Source organism: Pongo pygmaeus, chromosome 3 (genome assembly GCF_028885625.2).
Source record: "Pongo pygmaeus isolate AG05252 chromosome 3, NHGRI_mPonPyg2-v2.0_pri, whole genome shotgun sequence".
In the NCBI taxonomy this organism is placed as follows: Eukaryota; Metazoa; Chordata; class Mammalia; order Primates; family Hominidae; genus Pongo; species Pongo pygmaeus.
The window spans coordinates 133,586,514-133,612,400 of record NC_072376.2 but is presented as its reverse complement, the minus strand read 5'-3'; the positions used below and the strand labels follow the sequence as shown (position 1 = coordinate 133,612,400).

The 25,887-nt window shown below is 38.1% G+C and overlaps 1 protein-coding gene across 1 annotated transcript in view; it reads left to right on the top strand.

Annotated features, from left to right (window-relative positions):
- The window catches only part of NDNF (neuron derived neurotrophic factor), a 36,965-nt gene extending 32,015 nt beyond the window's left edge, over window positions 1-4,950 (top strand). Inside the window, exons 3-4 of the mRNA XM_054486158.2 lie at window positions 624-748; window positions 2,928-4,950. Of these exons, the coding sequence (XP_054342133.1) occupies window positions 624-748; window positions 2,928-4,321 (1,519 nt within the window). The 3' untranslated portion in view covers window positions 4,322-4,950. The remainder of the gene's footprint in view (window positions 1-623; window positions 749-2,927) is intronic.
- Window positions 4,951-25,887: the final 20,937 nt, after the last annotated feature.

The following is a 25,887-nucleotide window of genomic DNA, read 5'->3' as shown; positions in this document are numbered from 1 at the left end:
AGCACAAGACTGTCTCAAAACAAACAAATAAAAAGATATGAAATAGTAAAGCTGTGAATACAAGTCACTAATGTAAAAGTGTGAATACAGCATTATATTGCCAGAGACAAACATACACTTTAGAACTAGGTTGCTGTGAAAATGTTCTTTTGAAATAGTTGCAACTATGTCAGAGTGCCCTCAAGTTAATGTACAAATTTATCACCAAATGTATGGAAAGCACAGCATCTATAGGGCAACAAACCTGGAAATTTCTTGGTTGTGATTTATTTTGCAATGGCAGGGCCTGTGTTAAATAATACCAGACAACAGGTCAGTGTTGATTTTTAACTCAAAATACTTTGGGTTCAGTGTATTTTATTTCACACTGTATTTGTTGATGATAAATCTGGTTGCAGATCCTTGGGGCTGTTGGACTTCCACAGTTAATGCTGTATCATGTCTTGTGTCCAATAGCCAATTTTATTATACTATGTTAAGGGAAAATACAATGACATTTTATGAAAATTTTATAAAATTTATAAAATGAAAAAAAAATTAAAAGCAAATGATTTCTCTGGTAAGTCTTGATTGTAAATGTTAGAAAGCATTACCACAGTCTAAAGTGGTCCACTTTCCCACAGGTATTTCTTTGTGGTTGAAGAAGACAATACTCCATTGTCAGTCACAGTGACGCCCTGTGATGCGCCTTTGGAGTGGAAGCTGAGCCTCCAGGAGCTGCCAGAGGACACGAGCGGGGAAGGCTCAGGTAAGCAGCAGGATAGATCTGCCCCGGACCTTTGAATGGATGGTTTTAATGCTTGTGAAACATACAGCCTTCTGCGTGTTAGTAAGAAAAGGCAGCATGGGTGCACAAGTGAAGCTGGAGGTATGAGACGGAGATAAGGGAAGTGGGAGGGTGGCATCAGATAACACTGATCCTGATAAAATAAAAGGTTAGGAGAGACAGGTACGGGGACTGACGGCTTGAGGAGAAGGGGAGAGGTTTGGACTAGCCTCTATGGCTGTGGTTTGCAATCTTGCCTAAACATCCTAATCACGTATAGGGCTTTAAAAACTGCCGATACCTAGATCTTGCAAAGGTCTGATTTGATTGGAATGGGGTGAGGTCGGAACTTTGGGATTTTTAGCCACACCCCCCAGGTGATTCTAATATACAGCCAAGGTTAAGAACCTCTGATCTCCAGGGAATAAGAGATGGAAACAGAGAAGCAGAGAGGCATTTAGTAGCAGTTAAAGGCCAAGATGAAAACAAAGTTAGTAGGATGAGTGGGCTAAGCATTTAAAGAAGACAGATGATGGAGAGCAAATAAAATAAAAGAGAAATGAGAAGAGTCTGTATGGCACCCTGAAAGCTCTTCAAGGTTTCATCATAGGTTAAAGGTGAAGGCTTGGCAATGGGTGCCCTACAAATGACTATATATATATAGTCTTTATATATATATATGTACATATATATAACTATGTATATATATGTACATATATATATAACTACGTATATATATCTATAAAGGCTAGCTATAGTAGTTATAAAGAGGAGCAAACATCACAATTAGGAAAATTATGGAAGTGTGTATGGGGAGTAAAGAGACCAAGATACAGAAAACAAATCCTGATGGGCTTTTTTTTTTTTTTTCAGGACAGGGTCTTGCTCTGTCGCTTAGGAGTGCAGTGGTGTAATCTTGGCTCACTGCAACCTCCACCTCCTGGGCTTAAGCAATTCTCCTGCCTCAGCCTCCTAAGTAGCTGGAACCAGAGGTGCATGCCACTACGCCCAGCTAATTTTTTGTATTTTTGTAAAGACAGGGTTTCACTATGTTGCCTAGGCCGGTCTCAAACTCCTGAGCTCAAGCAGTTCGCCCACCTCGGCCTCCCAAAGTGCTGTGATTACTGGTATGAGCCACTGCACCTGGCCAAATCTTGATGTTAATATATCTGTTTGATGATTGTGTTTATCCCATAGTTTAGGAATATGAAATTCTGTATAGCTCACTTTCAACCTGCAGTGATAAGCTGGAAAAGGTTTCTTCTCAGTGTAGCTACCCAGTCATTCGCCAAGCCCTGGAAACTTACCTATACACTGATATCTGTGTGATATCTGATACTTACAGTAACAAAATATGGAAAACATTAGTTTAGCTTTAACACTATTCCTGTGTTATTCCTGGGTGCACGTTCTATACGTTGAACCTTAAGCATTGTTTTCTTATTTTTATTTTATTTTATTTTGAGACAGGGTCTTGCTCTGTTGCCCAGGCTAGAGCATAGTGGTGCAATCATAGCTCACTGCAGCCTTGAACTCCAGGGCTTAAGCAATCCCCCTGCCTCAGCCTCCCAAGTACCTGGGACTTGGGAGCATGTGCCACTATGCCCAGCTAATTTTTTTATCTTTGTTTCTTATAGAGACAGGGTCTCTCTTCGTTGTCCAGGTTCAGCTTCAAGTAATCTTACAGCCTCAGCATGCCAAAGTGCTAGGATAACAGGCATGAGCCATGACACCCAGCCAAACATTCTTACTGGTACTTTATATTGTGTATTTTAATCAGATTGTCTAGTCCTTCCAACAGTTGCGAAATTAGCAAAATGGCTGGCCATCCAAATGCAAACTGATACAATTCTTTTGGTAAGCAGATCGACAGTCAGGATTAATAATGTCTCAGAAGTTTACAGTCTCTGACCTAAAATTTTTATTAATTGGATTCTGCTCTGAAGAAATAATTTAAATTCAGAAAAGCCTTACACATATATAACAGCATTATGTATAATGGTCAAAATAAATATTATCTTGAATACATTTATAAATATTTTTACTTATGAACATGTACTATTTTCATAACAGAGAAAAAATAAGATAAAAGAATAACTTAAGGTTGGCAAGCCACAGTGTATGCCCTGACAGTAGCCTGTGCTTCTCATGTATTTTCTAGGTGATCTGGAACCTCTTGAGCAGCAGAAGCAGCAGATCATTAATGAGGAAGGCACTGAGTTATTCTCCTACAAAGGCAATGATGTTGAGTATTTTATATCATCTAGTTCCCCATCCGGTTTATATCAGTTGGATCTTCTTTCAACAGAGAAAGACACACATTTCAAAGTATATGCCACCACAACTCCAGAATCTGATCAGCCATACCCTGAGTTACCCTATGACCCAAGAGTAGATGTGACCTCACTGGGGCGCACCACGGTCACTTTGGCCTGGAAACCAAGCCCCACTGCCTCTTTGCTGAAACAACCCATTCAGTACTGTGTGGTCATCAACAAAGAGCATAATTTCAAAAGTCTCTGTGCAGTGGAAGCAAAACTGAGTGCAGATGATGCTTTTATGATGGCACCGAAACCTGGTCTGGACTTCAGTCCCTTTGACTTTGCCCACTTTGGATTTCCTTCCGATAATTTAGGTAAAGAGCGCAGTTTCCAAGCAAAGCCTTCTCCAAAACTGGGGCGTCATGTCTACTCCAGGCCCAAGGTTGACATTCAGAAAATCTGCATAGGAAACAAGAACATCTTCACCGTCTCTGATCTGAAACCCGACACACAGTACTACTTTGATGTATTTGTGGTCAACATCAACAGCAACATGAGCACCGCTTATGTAGGTACCTTTGCCAGGACCAAGGAAGAAGCCAAACAGAAGACAGTTGAGCTAAAAGATGGGAAGATAACAGATGTATTTGTTAAAAGGAAGGGAGCAAAGTTTCTATGGTTTGCTCCAGTCTCTTCTCACCAAAAAGTCACCTTCTTTATTCACTCTTGTCTGGATGCTGTCCAAATCCAAGTGAGAAGAGATGGGAAACTACTTCTGTCTCAGAATGTGGAAGGCATTCAGCAGTTTCAGCTTAGAGGAAAACCTAAAGCGAAATACCTCATTCGACTGAAAGGAAACAAGAAAGGAGCATCTATGTTGAAAATTCTAGCTACCACAAGGCCTACTAAGCAGTCATTTCCCTCTCTTCCTGAAGACACAAGAATCAAAGCCTTTGACAAGCTCCGTACCTGTTCCTCGGCCACCGTGGCTTGGCTAGGCACTCAGGAAAGGAACAAGTTTTGCATCTACAAAAAAGAAGTGGATGATAACTACAATGAAGACCAGAAGAAAAGAGAGCAAAACCAATGCCTAGGACCAGATATAAGGAAGAAGTCAGAAAAGGTCCTCTGTAAATATTTCCACAGTCAAAACCTGCAGAAAGCAGTGACCACAGAAACAATTAAAGGTCTTCAGCCTGGCAAATCTTACCTGCTGGATGTTTATGTCATAGGACACGGGGGGCACTCTGTAAAGTATCAGAGTAAGGTTGTGAAAACTAGAAAGTTCTGTTAGTTACCTTCTTATAGAGATATATTATGTAGAACTCCAGGAGGACATTAAATCACTTTAAGTATAAACTGACTACTCCCACAGCTGAGAGAAGTTGTGACCTGTACTTGTACTATGGAAGGAAGGATATCAACATGTGTATATTGATGTTTATATAAGTAACTCTTGAAGGAGACTTGTTCTAGCGTGCCCCATGGTACCTAGTGTGTGTCTGATGCCGGTTGGTGTCAAAGATAGAGGGCTTCTTGAAGGAACTTGCCATTCCTTGCTTTGACCACTGCATGAACTGCTTCTAAATTATTTTATTACCTAAAAATTTAAAATATGCCATTCATTGCACACACCCACAAATGCAAATCGTTCCTCTCTATAGATGCTAGGATATATATAAATTATTTTATAAATTCTTGTTTTAAATGTCAGTGTTTCTATGATTGTAAACTATTAAATTCTTTTCCTATTAAAGTACAGATCTAATCTAAGTATTATTAAGTGGATAGCCCTCTAGTCAGTTATATTGCTATTGTAAATTCTTGTTTGTTGAGTAAAATGTTTAAATACTATATGTATCTCATGTACAAAGTTGACATACATTATATTCATGTACATAAAATTAAAGAGATTAGATTATATACTGTTCATTTTCCCAAGCAGCTACCTTGGTGTATTCAATTTCTAATCTGTCCTCAAAACTGCACCTTCTGTAGTTTGGCACCAAAACAGACCCTTTTTTAGTAATTAAAAAGGGATGCCCCATCTCTCTAAAGTTACTATGGCATTAGAAATAGTTACTAAAATTTGTATTTTTGACTTTGAATGGGAGCCAGCTGTTAGGAGAGTTGAGAGAGCTACAATAGACTTGTTTTAAAAGAATAGGACAAGCCAAACACAAACTCGACAAGTATTCAACAAATTGTCCTTAATAACCTAAAATATATCACTTTATAAGCATTTATTTTAAGTACAAAATTGAGATATTTCAAGTATTTTCCATCTGTTTGAACATTAGCAAAATAGTTAAATAATTATTTTAATCTCTAGCTGATGCAACTTAACAAACACCAATCAGGACTTTTATTAGTAAGAAGAAAACTAGGAAAGCTGTTGTTTTATAACATTAATGGTCTGCTACTTTTAACTTTGATTTTTCATGGATTTTTTAAAAGTAATTTCAAGTGTAAGAGACAATTCAGGCAAATCATAACAGAAATATTTTATCAGAGACTCTGCACAAAGGGCACTTTTAGGTAGCTTCATTCTCCACAGGTTCTATATATAAATCATGAGGTGTTACGAGAATATTGGTCCAGGAATCAGAAAAGTCTGGAATTTACAGTCACCTAAAGCAATATGACTTTAACAAAATCTGTTACCTCCCATCATCTCCCTTTCCCATCTGTTAACATTAGGTGGTGATAGATTTAGATAAGATGACATTGTTAAATACTTTCTATTGTAAGAGGTTGTCTTTGGTAGAATTCTGTGATTCTAAAGTGCTGTGACTACAAGTGTGGACAGGTATAATCACTTTACCTCTACACTGCCCCCTGCATGCTGACACTGCCGTTCATATGGTGGGCATTCAACAGCAACATTCCTGTGGAGAATAGATGGCTGTGACTAAGGTAGTGTAAGTGGTGGTCCTTATAAAATATGCTCTGCTTGCCTTAGGAGAAAATAGTTCCTTAAAAACGTTCTCATCCAACTCCTCAGTGTTAAGATATCTAAACAAAAGTGACCACATCTATACACAACAGTAATGACACCGAAAGAATTTTTTAACAGATAAAGAACAGTACCCCCATGGTTATGTAACCAACCAACTAGGAAGAAGAGACTTTAAAATTGACAACATCCCAGAGATGTTGTATCCTAAGTTACGAATGTGCGCTGCCGTTGAAGAAAAATCAGCTTTCTCATATTACTCACATATATATTATTACATAACAATGTGTTAAATGGGACTACAGTGAATCAAAGAGTTATTGCAGCTTCTGAAGGTGACAGACTTAACTTTCAGATATTGCTTAATGCCTGGGAAACCCTGGGAACCACGCCAAGTCAATTTAACCAAGCTTTTGCTTTTTAGCCAGCTGTGATGGTGGTTTCTACATAGTCTGGATAAATCCAAGAATACTTTCATGGCCCCAGTGAAATTTGCCTTTTTGAAATTATTAGGAAAACGAAATACATGTTGTGAAACTTCTATCACTCCTAAAGAAAGGGGAAAACCTATTAAAAATGAAGCTCTCTTACTTACTAATGCATTTCTATTTCAGGAGCATTTGGCTAAACTGGGGACAAAAAACAAAAACTTGTTCTTAATTGACAAAAGAACTAGAAAGAAGCTCATATGAAAGCACCACCTTGTGTTCAGTAAGCTTCAGGATGGCTCTGTTGACAGCAGGGCATTTAGAGAGTCCCAAGTATAGTCGTGTATCATTGGGGAGGGAAGAATCTTTGAGGACATCTAGTTTACAATCTTTATTATTTTTCAGGTGTAGAAAAGAGATTAAAGATCATAGAAGTCAGAATAAATTTGTAAAAGTTCTCATAGTCAAAACAGCTAAGTAATGGCTTTGCCCAGACTCCAAAATCCTGACCAGAATTTAAATCACCAATTGTTGGTTTAAAGGGGTTATTTGTGAATCATTTTCCAAAAAAAGAAGTACACTTTTTGTGTTACTTACCATTTCAAAGAAACTTATTCTTCAAGACCATTTCAGATTTCCTTAGGAATGTATGTGTTACCCATAATTGACCACTTCAAACTTGTAAGAAAAAAAATGTTATGGTCATTTTGTTATTTTTAGAGACAAAGTATTTCTAATCTAGGTTTGCATGCACATACAACCTTGAGGCTGTGAGATCATTAGTCAATTGCTTTAATTATAAGCCCTGTTTTTTTAAATCTAAAAACTAATAAACATCTATAAGAATTATAACAGATTATTTTCTTCATTAAATTACTTTGTAATCAAGTTCTAGATTAAATGTTTAAACATACATTAAAGGATTAGTGCTGAAAAGCACTTATTTTCATTACTCAGAACACATTTGAAAAAATGATTTTGATATGATGAAGAGAATTAAAAAATGACAAAGATGAACTTCAGAGTTTGAAAAAGGCTTAATGATTCTTAACAGTTTGACTCTGAATGAAACCACACATGCGCGCACGTGCGCACACACCTATACTTTTGTATAATATTCAAGGTATCCATTGTAGCTGAAACCAATCCAGTATCCCTTCCAATATTTTACCAATCCCTTCTAGAGATTATCTAGTTCTACCATCTCATTTTACAGGTGAGGAAATTGAGGCCCAATTAAGACTAGAATCCAGATTCTCTTACTCCCAGTTTAATGTCCACTCAGGACTTCATCTTAAGCACTTCTTCACTACAGAAAGCATGGGACAACTCACCCAGAGTATACTTCTTTGTCTCTATTCACTGGCTGGCTTCAAAACAACACAAAAGCATCTAACTTGGAGGACAATGTCATCTGGAGCATCTCCAGCCACTTCCTTCCCCCACTCTGATATGGTGTGACAGAGATACAATTAGCTGGGAGCCTGCCTTCTGGCCCTCTCCCTATGACCAAGTAGAGTGACCACTGCCAGACTTTAGCTGATCTTTATATGTAGTCGACCAAATGACCTGGGAAGCATCAAGGCACCCTCACAATTGTGTTTCCCCAGAGAGTTTTAGCCAGAAAAATAGAGAGTCTTTGGGGATTTGGGCCTTTGTTGTTTTGAAAGTGGGAAGTAGGAGAAAGGAGAACAGGGAGAGAAGTAGGGTGTGGAGAGAAGTATAATTTTATCTCATTTCTTTCTCTGAGAGATGCAAGAAGTCAAGAGATGCAAGAGAACCAGTGTAACTTGATTTTATTAATGTTTGCATTCTGTCCTTCATGTAACCTTACGCTGGAACATTGGACCTGGATCACCATCCTCTCTTGTCAGAATTGCATCTCACTGATGGACATTTTCATTTCCCAGGAGTGGTTGATCATGCATCTTGGCAAGATTTCCTTCATTTCTCTTTACAGTCCCCATTCCTGACCTTTGAGAAACAGTCATCGAAGTATAGAAGTAAAGTCTTTTAAAATGCCTTTCCACATGGACCCTTAGAATTCTTTCAAAGATATTTGTAAATATTCACTCTAAATGTAATAGAAATAAAAAGCTGTAGATCTTCATTACAGAAAAACCATTAGCTCAAGATTGAATATCTCAAGGTCTTAGGCACAGTTTCATCTTACACTGTCATTATTTAGATCCCAAGAAAGAGAGGGTGGGATTGGATATCCCACAGTATAGCAGGGAGGAGGGCAGCGCAGGAAAGGACATTGATTCCTAGTAAAAGATCCACTAAAAAACAGAAATAAGAATGAAGTACCAGAATGTAATTTATCATCCCTTTATGCTACAGAAGAGAACTTGAAAGACAGTGTAAGGTTTCCCTGGAACTTGTTAGAAATGTCATCCAGACATTGAGCCAGGAACACAATCAAGCAACCTTCCAGGATATAGTCAGGCCCCAAGCCTCTTCAGAACTGGGAATAATGTTTTGAATTGAAACAGAGGTGTAAAACAGAGAGGTCAGAGCAGATCAATACTGGTTATGGGTGATGAGATCCAGATAGAACAGTCTTGAAAAAAATAACTGTCTTACAACGAGGGGGTGTGATGGATGTGTTATTTTGTTTTTTGAGTCTAGTAGTATTACTGTCTGAAACTGGTCAGCTTTTAGGGGCAACTTCAAAATGTTATTTGTGTCTTTCTTGTAAATACCTGCCAAGATTAATACCCAATCAAATGCCATGAGTTGGAAATAAACAAATATTCATTTCTTGTCTATAATTACCTTTTGGTATAATCCTTTCAACTTGTGTAAATAGGATATAACAGAATAACACCAATAGCTGTTTTAAGATAGACTGAAAAACCCAAAATGCCCATATTTAATTATAACTCTGACAGTAGTGTGTTTCTGAGAAAAATTGTTTATAATAAGCAGAACCAAGTATATGACTACATCACAGGCATAGAAGTCTGACTGTTCATTCTCATCATTTCCTATAAAATGAACTCAGACCTATTTAAATAGGATTAATATATTAGTTCCTCTCATCATGCAAGCCTGATAATTTCCACATTGCCAGACCAACAAACAGTTTTTGGAAGAAGCATGCCACCCTCAAGAACCACTGGTAAATCTCTCATAGGCATCTGAATTTGTCTGGCCTGGTTTGTGCTCTGTGGGTCCATATGGCTGAAGTAACAAGATTGTGGCTCAACTAATGTCACAGTTATAACAATAGACATAGATTGCTACATGAGCAATTTGGTAAGAGCAACTGATCTAGTCACAAATATGGCCCATTTCCAATGGTTGAGTTTCTGTGTATCACAGTAGCTACAGTGGCTTTAGCAACATATGATGTTTCCAGCTCTTCTGGATGTGGTAAGATCTTTAAGTGAGAGGGACAAACAAGCATACGTATATGTTTTAAATAACCAAATAAAATTCAACCCATTTTATTATGGTAAAATATAACTTTAAAAACATTTTTAAAGAAATAGCAGACTCTTGGTTGACTATTTTAAAAGAGTAATATTGAATATCTCCTTCCTGCTGAATAAAGCTTGTCATTCTTCTGCAAATAAAGAGGTCAAGCTGTAAATTACAGATTGCGGAATTTTGCCTTCTATTATGCACAGGATCCCAGGTTCTGTTGGGTTGTCCTGGGGTGATCTTCAGGTATGGAAAAAGATGAAAGAGATATGAAAGCTGGGTAAGAATCACAACATTTACATCTAAATTGAATTTTGTGCAATTTCCATTGACTAATGGCAGAGAGCTGTGCTTCAAATACAGCTGTGGTCTGAGCAAACTTGGCTGCTCTAAATACTGAATGCCAGTTCCTTTGCCAATTCCACGGGCAAGCATTCCAGGAGGCTTGAGTTAAAATGTGCAGATAAATACTCAGTTCTGGAGTTTTTTGGTGCCAAAGCATACAGAATACTTATGTTCTGCTATGGAAATATTGGAAGAACAGAACTTCTGTTTTTAATATCTCTGAGGATTTAAAACAGTTCTTAGACTACTTATTACCTTTCATAAAACTCACTCCTACTTTAAAAGTCTCTTGGTGGCTTACCTATATTAAAAAGAGGAAAAGAATTCTTTTTGATTCCGCTGAGTTTTCTCTTCTCTATTGAAGTTAAGCAAGCTAATAAGAGGACAGCAGAGGAAAGGGTGCAGAAGTGGGACTTTGGGCATTTTCTTAAACTTCTGTGGGCTTGAGCTTTCTCATTTGTAAAATGAGAAGGGTGATGATCTCCTAGATTCCTTTTTTGGAGAAGCAGGGAAACTAACAACCTTTAAGCACATACTGAGTGCCAAGCATTTGAAATACCCTTATTTAATCCTTATAACAACCCTGAGATGGAGACATTATTGTATTCTCATTAAGCAGAGGAGGAACCCAAAGAACAAAGAAATTATCTAATGTGCTCAAGGTCACAAAGTTAATACAAGATGGAACTGGAATTTAAACACAGATACATCTGGTACCAAATGAATGCATTTTTCCACATCCACCTGTATGCTTGTGAGTTCTAGTGCTACTTAGTGAATCTCACCAGAATAGAATACATGACGAGTCCCTTACTAAAACTGGAGAAAGTTAAAGTATATTATAGCTTGGCCTGCGTATTTATAAACAAGTTTTCTCTGACATAGATAAATATCAAGCATTAGGGACAGAAGATGAATAATTGACAAAGTATTGCTAAGTTGCTCTTATTGTGTAGAACTTTCCCATTTTAATGGTGACTCATACTACCATAACAACTTTGCTTGGTATTTGTTTGTGTATTGTTATACAGAGTTTGATGTAATGCTTACATATGGCATAATGTGTCTTTAATATGATGTTAATAAACCTTTATTTAATGCTTTTGTTTTTCAGCATATAGAGTTGTCTGTGATTGTCTTTGTTTTCGTTTCCGCTTTGCCCTTGCACATGTCTGACTTCTGTTATCATTTTTTAATAGCAGATGTTTACTGGGCCTTCATTAGATACCACATCCTGATATGGTGGTTATAGCCTGAGCTGAGGCATCTCTTTAATCCACATAACAACCTTATGAAGTAGACACTGTTGATTTTCCACATTTTACTGATGAAGAAATCAAGGGTCAGAGAAGTTAAGTAACTTCCCCAATTTCATACAGCTAATATGGGGTGTGCAGTTCTGTGTCCAATTCAGGGTTTTAGATAACGCCAGTGCAGGAAGGGATGATACTTATTTACTGCCTTTGGGAAAGATCCTCTGACTGCTTTCCAAGGAACTCATTGGCACAAATCTACTTTTAAAGTTTGTTAGACTTGTGTTCGTTCTACAAAGCACTTATTTTGATGGCACATCAAATACTTACTATTGACATTCTTGTGATTTGCTTTATTACACTTTTGTTTCCATATAAATTTTTCCTCATGTACTTCAAAGTGACGGAGTTCACACAGCCACTTCCACAGTCCCAGGCTGAGAGCTAGTGAATTTCATGTCCTGCATGGGAAAGGAGCCGGCTGATGACAGGATTCAGGTAGCATCAGCAGGGCTTGTTTGGATGGACTCCATCCTGGACAGTGCTAGGGAGGAATGATGGCCGTGTTGATTCTCTGGGTCCTCCTCCAACTTGAAAATATTTTTTCTAATTGCTAAAGTAATATTACAGATATATATAAACTACAAATTACTGAAACACATGACATGAAACTTGAACATTCGCCCTGATTATTTTCCCCAAAGAAAACTATTTTTAACAATTCTACTTGCATTCCAGTACTTTTTCTTTCCTGTTCATAAAAATAATATTTATTATCTTTCCTTTTTATCAAATATGGGATTATACTGAATACACAGTTTTTCTTTTTTCATTGAATTTGATATTTTGAGTTACATTCCCTGCCAACTTGACCTTTAAAAAAAATCAGTTCTTACCAGACATTCTCCAATGATTTGTGAAGGTGTGTGTCTTATGAACACACATATTAAACCATCCTCAAATTTAATGCTGAACCATCACCTACCTCTTCTATGTTCACTGTTGCATATGAGCTTCCTCTCCCGACAAGTAACATATTCTAGAATTTGTCTTCATCTTTAGGCTCATCAGTATCTTTGTGGGGGTGTTTCCCAGATAATATGGGATATTGCTTAGGGGTTCATGGACACATGATTCTAAGAATCAGACAAATATATTTAAATGTAAGTTCAAAGAAAATGTTCTTAAAGCCCAATTAGGTGTTTTTTATATCAAAATTTTACTAAATACTGTTTCTGTCTCACACTAATCAAGTTGATATTTGGCGAGTAAAGATGACATTCTGTGTAGAAATTTTTCCTGAGTACATGTGACAAAGAGGTTGGGTTAAAAGCAGGTCATCCATCCTGGTGGAGTGAGATCGGAAACAAAAATAATAATAATAAAAAATAACAAATTTTAAAAAGCAGGTCATCACCTGGTGTCTCTTTTACTATCTCCCCACAAACCTCTACCCCCCAGCCACTTGATCTAATCAAAGCAAGGAACCAAGTATTTTATTTTTAAAAAAATTTTAGTTTATTGTGGTAAAAACACCTAACATGAAGTCTACTTCATAAAAAAGTTTAAGTGTATGATACAGTATTGTTGACTATAAGTACGATGTGCATAGCAGATCTCTAGAGCTTACTCATCTTGCTTGACTGAAACTTTATGCCCATAGATTAGTAACTCCCTATGTCTTCTCCCCTCAGCCTCTGACAATCACCATTCCATTCCTTTTTTTTTTTTTTTTTGTAAGACAGAATCTTGCTCTGTCACTCACGTGCTGGAGTGCAGTAGTACAATCACAGTTAACTGCAGCCTCGACCTCCCCAGGCTCAGGTGATCCTCCCACCTCAGCCTCCCAGGTAGTTAGGACTACAGGTGTGTGCCACCACACCTAGTTATTTTTGAATTTTTTGTAGAGAGGCAGTTTCCCCATGTTGCCCAGGCTGGTCCCAAACTCCTGGCCTCAAACGATCCACCTACTTCAGGCTTTCAAAATGCTGCAATTTACAGGTGTGAGCCGCCACACTCAGCCTTCCTCACTTTTACTCTATGAATTTGACTATGATAGATACATCATATAAGTGGAATAATGCAGTGTTTGTCTTTCTGCGACTGGATCATTTCACTCAGCATAATATCCTCAAGTTACATGCATGTTGTTGCATATTGCAGAATTTACTTCTTTTTTTAAGGTTGAATAGTATTCTAATGTATGTATTTGCCACATTTTGTTTATCCATTCAGCTGTCAATGGACATTTAGATTGTTTCCATAACTCAGCTACTGTGAATAGTGCTACAATGAACATGGGAATGCTAATATCTTTTCAATATCCTGATTTCAATTCTTTGAATAAATATCCAAAAGTAGGATTCTGGATCATTTGGTAGCTCTATTTTTAATGTTGGGGGAAACTTCCATATTGTTTTCCACAGTAGTTTTGCCATTTTGCATTCCATCCGATAGTTTTCAGGGGTTTCAATTTCTCCACATCCTCACCAACACTTGTCTTTTTTTTTTTCTTTTAATAATGGCCTCCTAACAGGTGTGAGGTGATATCTCACTGTGGTTTAAATTTGCGTTTCCCTGATAATTAGCTATGTTGAGCATTTTTTTCATAAACTTGTTGGCCATTTGTATGTCTTCTTTGGAGAAATGTCTATTTATGGCCTTAGCCCATTTTTTAAATGTTTTTAATAGACACACAATAATTGCACATATTTATGAGGTATAGTGCAATGTTTTGATACATGTGTACATTGTGTAATGATAAAATTAGGATATTTAACATATTCATCACCTCGAACATTTATCATTTTTGGTGAGAATATTCAAAATTCTCTCTTCTAGTTATTTTGTAATATATGATATAACATTGTTAATCATGTCATCCTATTGTGCAATAGAACACCAGAACTTTTCCCTCTTATCTAACTGTAACTTTGTACCCATTGACCAATCTCTTCCTATCCCCCACTTCCCACTACCTGGTTATTAGTTGTTTCCTACTGAGTTATAGGAGTTTTAAAATATGTTTTGAAGATTAACTCTTTACCAGATATATGATTTACAAATATTTACTCCTGTAGGTTCCATAGAACCATAGCCTTCTCACTTTGTTGATCATTTCCTTTGCTGTGCAGAAGCTTTTTAGTTCAATATAATCCCAGTTGTTTATTTTTATTTTGTTGCCTGTGCTTTTGGTGTCATATCATTCCCTTTCAAAGTAAATCTTCACTCTACATGTATTTTTGAATCACAATTAAATATTCTGAAGGGTTTGATAGTTTCTTGGTTGGGTAGTGGGTAGTGGGAAGAGAAAGACTCTTACCTTTTCATCTATTACTGCCAAACAATTCTGGCATAGGTGAAAAAGATAAACATCTTCAAGCTATCTGGCAGCTTTCTCCTTTGCATGCTGCTCTTTGGAATGTTCAGGCAGAAGACTGACACGTGGCAGGGACAAAAGAAGATAGAGATGTGGGTTCAGTGTCTCTGCTGTCTGGGGATTAAATGTCATAACAGTTGTCTCTGTAAAGAGCTTGAGCAAAAATACTTTTAAAATTTCCACTTCATGCTGATTCCAAATTCTTGTTAAGTGAAGTGACAATAAAAAAGTAAACTGAAACTACTTTCAAGGGATCCATAGAGGACTAAGACTTGAAAAGTATATTTAAGCAGTATATAGTAAAAATTTTTATTGCATCTGCATTTGACGTATGATAAAATATACAGTTAATGCTAACATCTGGTTTGTTGTATATGTCCTGATTTTATGTGTATTTACAGGAATGTATGTGTGTTTTATATGAATAAACAGAGGATATAAGGTTATGTATAAAAACTATATATGGCCTATATTAACCATGACATACTTGACTTAGATTTACGTTTTCATGTTCCAGAATGAGAATGCCTTTTAATTTTTAATTTTTCCTTCTCATACTTCCTTTGTCTGGTTTTCTTATAAACGTTATCCTTGCCTCACAAAACTAATTGGGAGACATTCCTTCTCTAAGAAAAAATTTGTATAATATTAGGAATTATTGTTTTCTTGAATATTTGATAAAACACAGCTGTGTTTTATCATATTTTATTATCATTTGGAGTGTTATGACTACTTTATTATTCTACTTCATTACTGATTATATTCTATTCAAGTTTTTTATTTCTTTTTGAGTCAAAATTTAATTTATATTTTTCTTTAAAATTTGCAGTTTTGACTTAAATTTTCAAATTTATTGCCCTCAAGTTGTTCATAGTATTATGTTACGGTCTTTAAACATTTTACCTATTTATAGCATTGTTTCCTTTATTATGTTTTAAATTGTGTCTTATCATTTTCTTAAAAATCTTCCCAAGAGCTTACCTATTGCTGTATTTTTTCAGAAGCAGCAGCTTCTAGTTTTGTTAATCTTCTCAATTGTTTCTTTGTCTTATGTTTTGTTGATTTCTAATCTTATTGTTATTATTCTCTTCCTTCTGCTTTCTTTGCATTTTTACTATTTTTCTAATTGCCTGAGTTAATCATTTAGCTTACTTATTTTTATGTTTTTACTTTCTAACATACGGTTTTCCAACCCTACATTTCCTTGTGAGTGCCACAATAGCATTCCCTTTGAGTATAACTCACTAGTGTTCTATTTGTTTTTATATAAAATGTTTTGTTAAGTGATAAGACATTCATAATTCTCACAATGATTTCTTCTATTATTCAAGAATTGGAGTATGATTTTCTTTTGGTTATTTATATAGACAATTTTATTATGGTCAGAGAATGTGGTCTGTGTGCAATTAATTCTGTAGGAGTTATAGTTATTAAGATTTGCTATGTGTCTTATTCACGTTCGATTTGTATAAATGTTTCATGAGAGCTTGTAAAGAACATGTATTCTCAAACCATTAAGTTTCTACAGAAAATATGCCCATTCACACAGCTTGTAAATTGTGTGCTTCAAACATTCTATATCCTGGCCGGGTATGGTGGCTCACGCCTGTAATCTGAGCACTTTGGGAGGCCGAGGCAGATGGATCACGAGGTCACGAGATCAAGACCAGCCTGACCAACATGGTGAAACCCTGTCTCTACTAAAAATACAAAAATTAGCTGGGTGTGGTGGTGCACCTGTAATCTCAGCTACAGGAGGCTGAGGCAGGAGAATTGTTTGAACCTGGGAAATGGAGGTTGCAGTGAGCTGAGATTGCACCACTGCATTCCAGCCTGGTGACAGAGTGAGACTCTGTCTCAAAAAAAAAAAAAAAATTCTATATCCTTTCTTTTTTGGTTTATTTGATACATCATTTCTGAGAAAAGTTTATTAAAATTTCCAACAATTGTAGAGTTATCAAATATTCCATGTAATATTGTTAGTTTTTGCTTTATATATTATAAAGTTGTGTTGCTATGTGCATACAAGCTCATTATTTATAACTTTTCAATGAATTTCCCTTATATCATTAAAGAATAATATTTAGGGGGGAGGAGCCAAGATGGCCGAATAGGAACAGCTCCGGTCTACAGCTCCCAGCGCGAGCGACGCAGAAGACGGGTGATTTCTGCATTTCCATCTGAGGTACCGTGTTCATCTCACTAGGGAGTGCCAGACAGTGGGCGCAGGTCAGTGGGTGAGCGCACTGTGCGCCAGCCGAAGCAGGGGCGAGGCATTGCCTCACTCGGGAAGCGCAAGGGGTCAGGGAGTTCCCCTTCCAGGGGTGACAGACGGCACCTGGAAAATCGGGCCACTCCCACCCGAATACTGTGCTTTTCCGACGGGCTTAGGAAACGGTGCCCCAGGAGAGTATAGCCCGCACCTGGCTCAGAGGGTCCTACGCCCACGGAGTCTCGCTGATTGCTAGCACAGCAGTCTGAGATCAAACAGCAAGTCGGCAGCGAGGCTGGGGGAGGGGCGCCCGCCATTGCCCAGGCTCGCTTAGGTAAACAAAGCAGCCTGGAAGCTTGAACTGGGTGGAGCCCACCACAGCTCAAGGAGGCCTGCCTGCCTCTGTAGGCTCCACCTCTGGGGGCAGGACACAGACAAACAAAAAGACAGCAGTAACCTCTGCAGACTTAAATGTCCCTGTCTGACAGCTGTGAGGAGAGCAGTGGTTCTCCCAGCACGCAGCTGGAGATCTGAGAACGGGCTGACTGCCTCCTCAAGTGGGTCCCTGACCCCTGACCCCCGAGCAGCCTAACTGGGAGGCACCCCCCAGCAGGGGCAGACTGACACCTCACACGGCCGGCCAGGTACTCCAACAGACCTGCAGCTGAGGGTCCTGTCTGTTAGAAGGAAAACTAACAGAAAGGACATCCACACCAAAAACCCATCTGTACATCACCATCATCAAAGACCAAAAGTAGTTAAAACCACAAAGATGGGGAAAAAACAGAGCAGAAAAACTGGAAACTCTAAAAACCAGAGTACCTCTCCTCCTCCAAAGGAACGCAGTTCCTCACCAGCAACGGAACAAAGCTGGACAGAGAATGACTTTGACGAGCTGAGAGAAGAAGGCTTCAGACGATCAAATTACTCTGAGCTACGGGAGGATATTCAAACCAAAGGCAAAGAAGTTGAAAACTTTGAAAAAAATTTAGAAGAATGTATAACTAGAATAACCAATACAGAGAAGTGCTTAAAGGAGCTGATGGAGCTGAAAACCAAGGCTCGAGAACTACGTGAAGAATGCAGAAGCCTCAGGAGCCGATGCGATCAAATGGAAGAAAGGGTATCAGCCCTGGAAGATGAAATGAATGAAATGAAGCGAGAAGGGAAGTTTAGAGAAAAAAGAATAAAAAGAAACGAGCAAAGCCTCCAAGAAATGTGGGACTATGTGAAAAGACCAAATCTACGTCTGATTGGTGTACCTGAAAGTGACGGGGAGAGTGGAAACAAGTTGGAAAACACTCTGCAGGATATTATCCAGGAGAACTTCCCCAATCTAGCAAGGCAGGCCAATATTCAGATTCAGGAAATACAGAGGACGCCACAAAGATACTCCTCGAGAAGAGCAACTCCAAGACACATAATTGTCAGATTCACCAAAGTTGAAATGAAGGAAAAAATGTTAAGGGCAGCCAGAGAGAAAGGTCGGGTTACCATCAAAGGGAAGCCCATCAGACTAACAGCGGATCTCTCGGCAGAAACCCTACAAGCCAGAAGAGAGTGGGGGCCAATATTCAACATTCTTAAAGAAAAGAATTTTCAACCCAGAATTTCATATCCTGCCAAACTAAGCTTCATAAGTGAAGGAGAAATAAAATACTTTACAGACAAGCAAATGCTGAGAGATTTTGTCACCACCAGGCCTGCCCTAAAAGAGCTCCTGAAGGAAGCGCTAAACATGGAAAGGCACAACCGGTACCAGCCACTGCAAAATCATACCGAAATGTAAAGAACATCGAGACTAGGAAGAGACTGCATCAACTAACGAGCAAAATATCCAGCTAACATCATAATGACAGGATCAGATTCACACATAACAATATTAACTTTAAATGTAAATGGACTAAATGCTCCAATTAAAAGACACAGACTGGCAAACTGGATAAAGACTCAAGACCCATCAGTGTGCTGTATTCAGGAAACCCATCTCACGTGCAGAGACACACATAGGCTCAAAATAAAAGGATGGAGGAAGATCTACCAAGCAAATGGAAAACAAAAAAAGGCAGGGGTTGCAATCCTAGTCTCTGATAAAACAGACTTTAAACCAACAAAGATCAAAAGAGACAAAGAAGGCCATTACATAATGGTAAAGGGATTAATTCAACAAGAAGAGCTAACTATCCTAAATATATATGCACCCAATACAGGAGCACCCAGATTCATAAAGCAAGTCCTGAGTGACGTACAAAGAGACTTAGACTCCCACACATTAATAATGGGAGACTTTAACACCCCACTATCAACATTAGACAGATCAACGAGACAGAAAGTCAACAAGGATACCCAGGAATTGAACTCAGCTCTGCACCAAGCGGACCTAATAGACATCTACAGAACTCTCCACCCCAAATCAACAGAATATACATTTTTTTCAGCACCACACCACACCTATTCCAAAATTGACCATATACTTGGAAGTAAAGCTCTCCTCAATAAATGTAAAAGAACAGAAATTGTAACAAACTGTCTCTCAGATCACAGTGCAATCAAGCTAGAACTCAGGATTAAGAATCTCACTCAAAACCGCTCAACTACGTGGAAACTGAACAACCTGCTCCTGAATGACTACTGGGTACATAACGAAATGAAGGCAGAAATAAAGATGTTCTTTGAAACCAACGAGAACCAAGACACAACATACCAGAATCTCTGGGATGCATTCAAAGCAGTGTGTAGAGGGAAATTTATAGCACTAAATGCCCACAAGAGAAAGCAGGAAAGATCCAAAATTGACACCCTAACATCACAATTAAAAGAACTAGAAAAGCAAGAGCAAACACATTCAAAAGCTAGCAGAAGGCAAGAAATAACTAAAATCAGAGCAGAACTGAAGGAAATAGAGACACAAAAAACCCTTCAAAAAATAAATGAATCCAGGAGCTGGTTTTTTGAAAGGATCAACAAAATTGATAGACCGCTAGCAAGATTAATAAAGAAAAAAAGAGAGAAGAATCAAATAGATGCAATAAAAAATGATAAAGGGGATATCACCACCGATCCCACAGAAATACAAACTACCATCAGAGAATATTACAAACACCTCTATGCAAATAAACTAGAAAATCTAGAAGAAATGGATAAATTCCTCAACACATACACCCTCCCAAGACTAAACCAGGAAGAAGTTGAATCTCTGAATAGACCAATAACAGGAGCTGAAATTGTGGCAATAATCAATAGCTTACCAACCAAAAAAAGTCCAGGTCCAGAAGGATTCACAGCCGAATTCTACCAGAGGTACAAGGAGGAGCTGGTACCATTCCTTCTGAAACTATTCCAATCAATAGAAAAAGAGGGAATCCTCCCTAACTCATTTTATGAGGCCAGCATCATCCTGATACCAAAGCCTGGCAGAGACACAACAAAAAAAGAGAATTTTAGACCAATATCCTTGATGAACATTGATGCAAAAATCCTCAATAAAATACTGGCAAACAGAATCCAGCAGCACATCAAAAAGCTTATCCACCATGATCAAGTGGGCTTCATCCCTGGGATGCAAGGCTGGTTCAATATACGCAAATCAATAAATGTAATCCAGCATATAAACAGAACCAAAGACAAAAACCACATGATTATCTCAATAGATGCAGAAAAGGCCTTTGACAAAATTCAACAACCCTTCATGCTAAAAACTCTCAATAAATTAGGAATTGATGGGACGTATCTCAAAATAATAAGAGCTATTTATGACAAACCCACAGCCAATATCATACTGAATGGGCAAAAACTGGAAGCATTCCCTTTGAAAACTGGCACAAGACAGGGATGCCCTCTCTCACCACTTCTATTCAACATAGTGTTGGAAGTTCTGGCCAGGGCAATTAGGCAGGAGAAGGAAATAAAGGGTATTCAATTAGGAAAAGAGGAAGTCAAATTGTCCCTGTTTGCAGATGACATGATAGTATATCTAGAAAACCCCATCGTCTCAGCCCAAAATCTCCTTAAGCTGATAAGCAACTTCAGCAAAGTCTCAGGATACAAAATCAATGTGCAAAAATCACAAGCATTCTTATACACCAATAACAGACAAACAGAGAGCCAAATCATCAGTGAACTCCCATTCACAATTGCTTCAAAGAGAATAAAATACCTAGGAATCCAACTTACAAGGGATGTGAAAGACCTCTTCAAGGAGAACTACAAACCACTGCTCAAGGAAATAAAAGAGGATACAAACAAATGGAAGAACATTCCATGCTCATGGGTAGGAAGAATCAATATCATGAAAATGGCCATCCTTCCCAAGGTAATTTACAGATTCAATGCCATCCCCATCAAGCTACCAATGACTTTCTTCACAGAATTGGAAAAAACTACTTTAAAGTTCATATGGAACCAAAAAAGAGCCCGCATCGCCAAGTCAATCCTAAGCCAAAAGAACAAAGCTGGAGGCATCACACTACCTGACTTCAAACTATACTACAAGGCTACAGTAACCAAAACAGCATGGTACTGGTACCAAAACAGAGATATAGATCAATGGAACAGAACAGAGCCGTCAGAAATAATGCCACATATCTACAAGTATTTGATCTTTGACAAACCTGACAAAAACAAGAAATGGGGAAAGGATTCCCTATTTAATAAATGGTGCTGGGAAAACTGGCTAGCCATATGCAGAAAGCTGAAACTGGATCCCTTCCTTACACCTTATACAAAAATCAATTCAAGATGGATTAAAGACTTAAATGTTAGACCTAAAACCATAAAAACCCTAGAAGAAAACCTAGGCATTACCATTCAGGACATAGGCATGGGCAAGGACTTCATGTCTAAAACACCAAAAGCAATGGCAACAAAAGCCAAAATTGACAAATGGGATCTAATTAAACTCAAGAGCTTCTGCACAGCAAAAGAAACTACCATCAGAGTGAACAGGCAACCTACAAAATGGGAGAAAATTTTCGCAACCTACTCATCTGACAAAGGGCTAATATCCAGAATCTACAATGAACTCCAACAAATTTACAAGAAAAAAACAAACAACCCCATCAAAAAGTGGGCGAAGGACATGAACAGACACTTCTCAAAAGAAGACATTTATGCAGCCAAAAAACACATGAAAAAATGCTCACCATCACTGGCCATCAGAGAAATGCAAATCAAAACCACAATGAGATACCATCTCACACCAGTTAGAATGGCAATCATTAAAAAGTCAGGAAACAACAGGTGCTGGAGAGGATGTGGAGAAATAGGAACACTTTTACACTGTTGGTGGGACTGTAAACTAATTCAACCCTTGTGGAAGTCAGTGTGGCGATTCCTCAGGGATCTAGAACTAGAAATTCCATTCGACCCAGCCATCCCATTACTGGGTATATACCCAAAGGACTATAAATCATGCTGCTATAAAGACACATGCACACGTATGTTTATTGCGGCATTATTCACAATAGCAAAGACTTGGAACCAACCCAAATGTCCAACAATGATAGACTGGATTAAGAAAATGTGGCACATATACACCATGGAATACTATGCAGCCATAAAAAATGATGAGTTCACGTCCTTTGTAGGGACATGGATGAAATTGGAAATCATCATTCTCAGTAAACTATCGCAAGAACAAAAAACCAAACACCGCATATTCTCACTCATAGGTGGGAATTGAACAATGAGAACACATGGACACAGGAAGGGGAACATCACACTCTGGGGACTGTTGTGGGGTGGGGGGAGGGGGGAGGGATAGCACTGGGAGATATACCTAATGCTAGATGACGAGTTGGTGGGTGCAGCGCACCAGCATGGCACATGTATACATATGTAACTTACCTGCACATTGCGCACATGTACCATAAAACCTAAAGTTTAATAATAATAAATAATAATAAAAGAAGAAAAAAAAAAAAAAAAAAAGAAAATTTAAAAAAAAAAAAAAAAAAAAAAAAAAAAAGAATAATATTTATACTAAATATTCATTTCCTTAATCAAGTTTTTTGTCTAATATTTTTATTTCTACCCCAACTTTCTTTAGATTAGTAATTGTTTGGTACAGCTTTTTTTTTTTTTTTTTTTTGCCCCTTTACAAATATGTTTAAATTACATTTCTTTTGAATAGCATAATGGTAAAATACGCATGTGATAAGGTTTGGCTGTGTCCCCACCCAAATCTCATCTTGAATTCCCGTGTGTTGTGGGAGGGACCCGGTAGGAGGTAATTGAGTTATGGGGCAGGTCTTTCTGTGCTGTTCTCATGATAGTGAATGAGTCTCATGAGATCTGATGGTTTGATAAGGGGAAACCCATTTTGCTTGGCTCTCGTTCTCTCTTTGCATGCTGCCATTCATGTAAGACGTAACTTACTCCTCCTTGCCTTCTGCCATGATTGTGAGGCTTCCCCAGCCATGTGGAACTGTAAGTCCAATTAAACCTTTTTTCTTTTGTAAATTGCCCAGTCTCAGGTATGTCTTTATCAGCAGTGTGAAAATGGGCTAATACAGTAAATTGGTACCAGTAGAGTGGGGCATTGCTAAAAAGATATGCAAAAATGTGGAAGCGACTTTGGAACTGGGTAGCAGGCAGAGGTTGGAATGGTTTGGAGGGCTCAGAAGAACACAGGGAAATGTGAGAAAGTTTGGAACTTCCCAGAGACTTGTTGAATGGCTTTGCTGAAAATGCTGATAGTGATACGGACAATGAAATCCAGATTAAGGTGGTCTCAGATGGAGATGAGGAACTTGTTGGGAACTGGAGCTAAGGTGACTTTTGTTATGTTTTAGCAAAAAGACTGGCAGCATTTTGCCCCTGCCCTAGAGATCTGTAGAACTTTGAACTTGAGAGAGATGATTTAGGGTATCTGTTGGAAGAAATACTTTTCTAAGCAATTAAGTATTCAAGAGGTGACTTGGGTGCTGTTAAATGCATTCAGTTTTATAAGGGAAGCAGAGCATAAAAATTCAAAAAAATTATAGCCTGACAGTGCAATAGAGAAGAAAATCCAACTTTCTGAGGAGAAATTCAAGCAGGCTGTAGAAATTTGCATAAGTAACCAGAAGCCAAATGTTAATCCCCAAGAAAATGAGGAAAATGTCTCCAGGGCATGTCAGAGTTCTCACTGGCAGCCCCTTTCATCACAGGCCCAGAGGTCTAGGCAGAAAAAATAGTTTAGTAGGCCAGGCCCAGGGTCCCCATGCTGTGTGCAGTCTAGGGACTTGGTTCCCTGCATACCAGCCACTCCAGCCATGGTTGAAAGGGGGAAGTGTAGAGCTCAGGCCATGGTTTCAGAGCATGCAAGCCCCAGGCCTTGATAGCTTCCATGTGATGTTGAGCCTGCGAGTGCACAGAAGTCAAGAACTGGGGTTTGGGAACTTCTGCCAAATATCCTTCTGAGATTTAGGGGGAGCCAGGGGTGGAATGGTATTGTTTGGCTGTGTCCCTACCCAAATCTATCTTGAATTCCAATGTGTTGTGGAAGAGACCCAGTGGGAGGTAATTGAATTATGGGGGCAAGACTTTCCTGCACTGTTCTCATGATAGTGAACGAGTTTCATGAGATCTGATGGTTTGATAAGGGGAAACCCTTTTCACTTGGCTCTCGTTCTCTCTTTGCCTACTGCCATTCATGTAAGATGTGACTTACTCCTCCTTGCCTTCTTCCATGATTGTGAGGTTTCCCCAGCCATATGGAACTGTAAGTCCAATTAAACCCTTTCTTTTGTAAATTGCGCAGTCTCAGGTATGTCTTTATCAGCAGCATGAAAATGGACTAATACATCATGAGAATACAAAATTAGTAACAGTAATGTGTTAATTGCAAAGGCTAGGTAGTTATTCAAGTTGAATTTCAAATTTTAAACTCTTTTTGATGGCCAGGTTAAAAAGAAGACATGGCCAGTTACATAGATCATAATGCTGTAGAGGAATGGTATCATGCCAATTCCTTAAAGAAATAAAGTGTTTCCTAGCACTAAATTTTTAATAGAATTGGATGTGAGAGTGATCTGGCATTAACTCAGCACATTTGTTTACCACAGCTTATTCATATGACCTGACCAGCAAAATGTGTATTGCATTCATCCCATTCCTGTTTGTGCAAAATTGAACAATCATATGAGGAGCTATCTTCCTAGCTGAGGATGATTTTCTTTGAAAAGCTTATATGAGTAATTATATTCCCCTAAGTGAATCTCTAAAAAGCTCTTCATTTAAAAATGCCTGCATTTTTCATTTGGAACTCCTTTCTGGAAGGTAGAGAGATGAGGTTATGTAATAAAAAATGTATTCAACAGTCTTCCTATAGCAAGTGCAGTGAGGGCTGTTAATGTGGCTGTTTGTTCTAATCCCTCAACAAAAAGCCTAAGGCTTAATCTTAAAACACAAGGTCCGTGTAGACAATCTGCCTGGGGCCAAGACAATATGGCACCAGCATGTACTTGATAATCTGGTTTGATAGAACTTCAGAATATCTTATCAAGGGAGTCAGTGTTCCACAAAACATAGCCTTGATTTAGTCTGATCATGAATATTTTTCTAAGGTGGGATTCTGATAAAGATAGAATAGCATAGTCACTTCAGACTGAATTCTCTGGTGAGGAGCTGAGGTTTTGAACTGTGGATTGCAATTTACTCCATGTACATTAAAAGCAAAACATGAAGATGTGTTAATTACATGGAATTCAATTCATGGAATTGAAGACTCTAAGCAAGAATACACAGAATGGAGGGCCATCTCAACTATACATAGAGTGTTCAAACATAAACAACATGATTTTAAAAAAGAAGGTGGCCATTTTTATACATGGGAAGTAATTGCTTAAAAATACACATTTTTACAGTGTATAACGTGG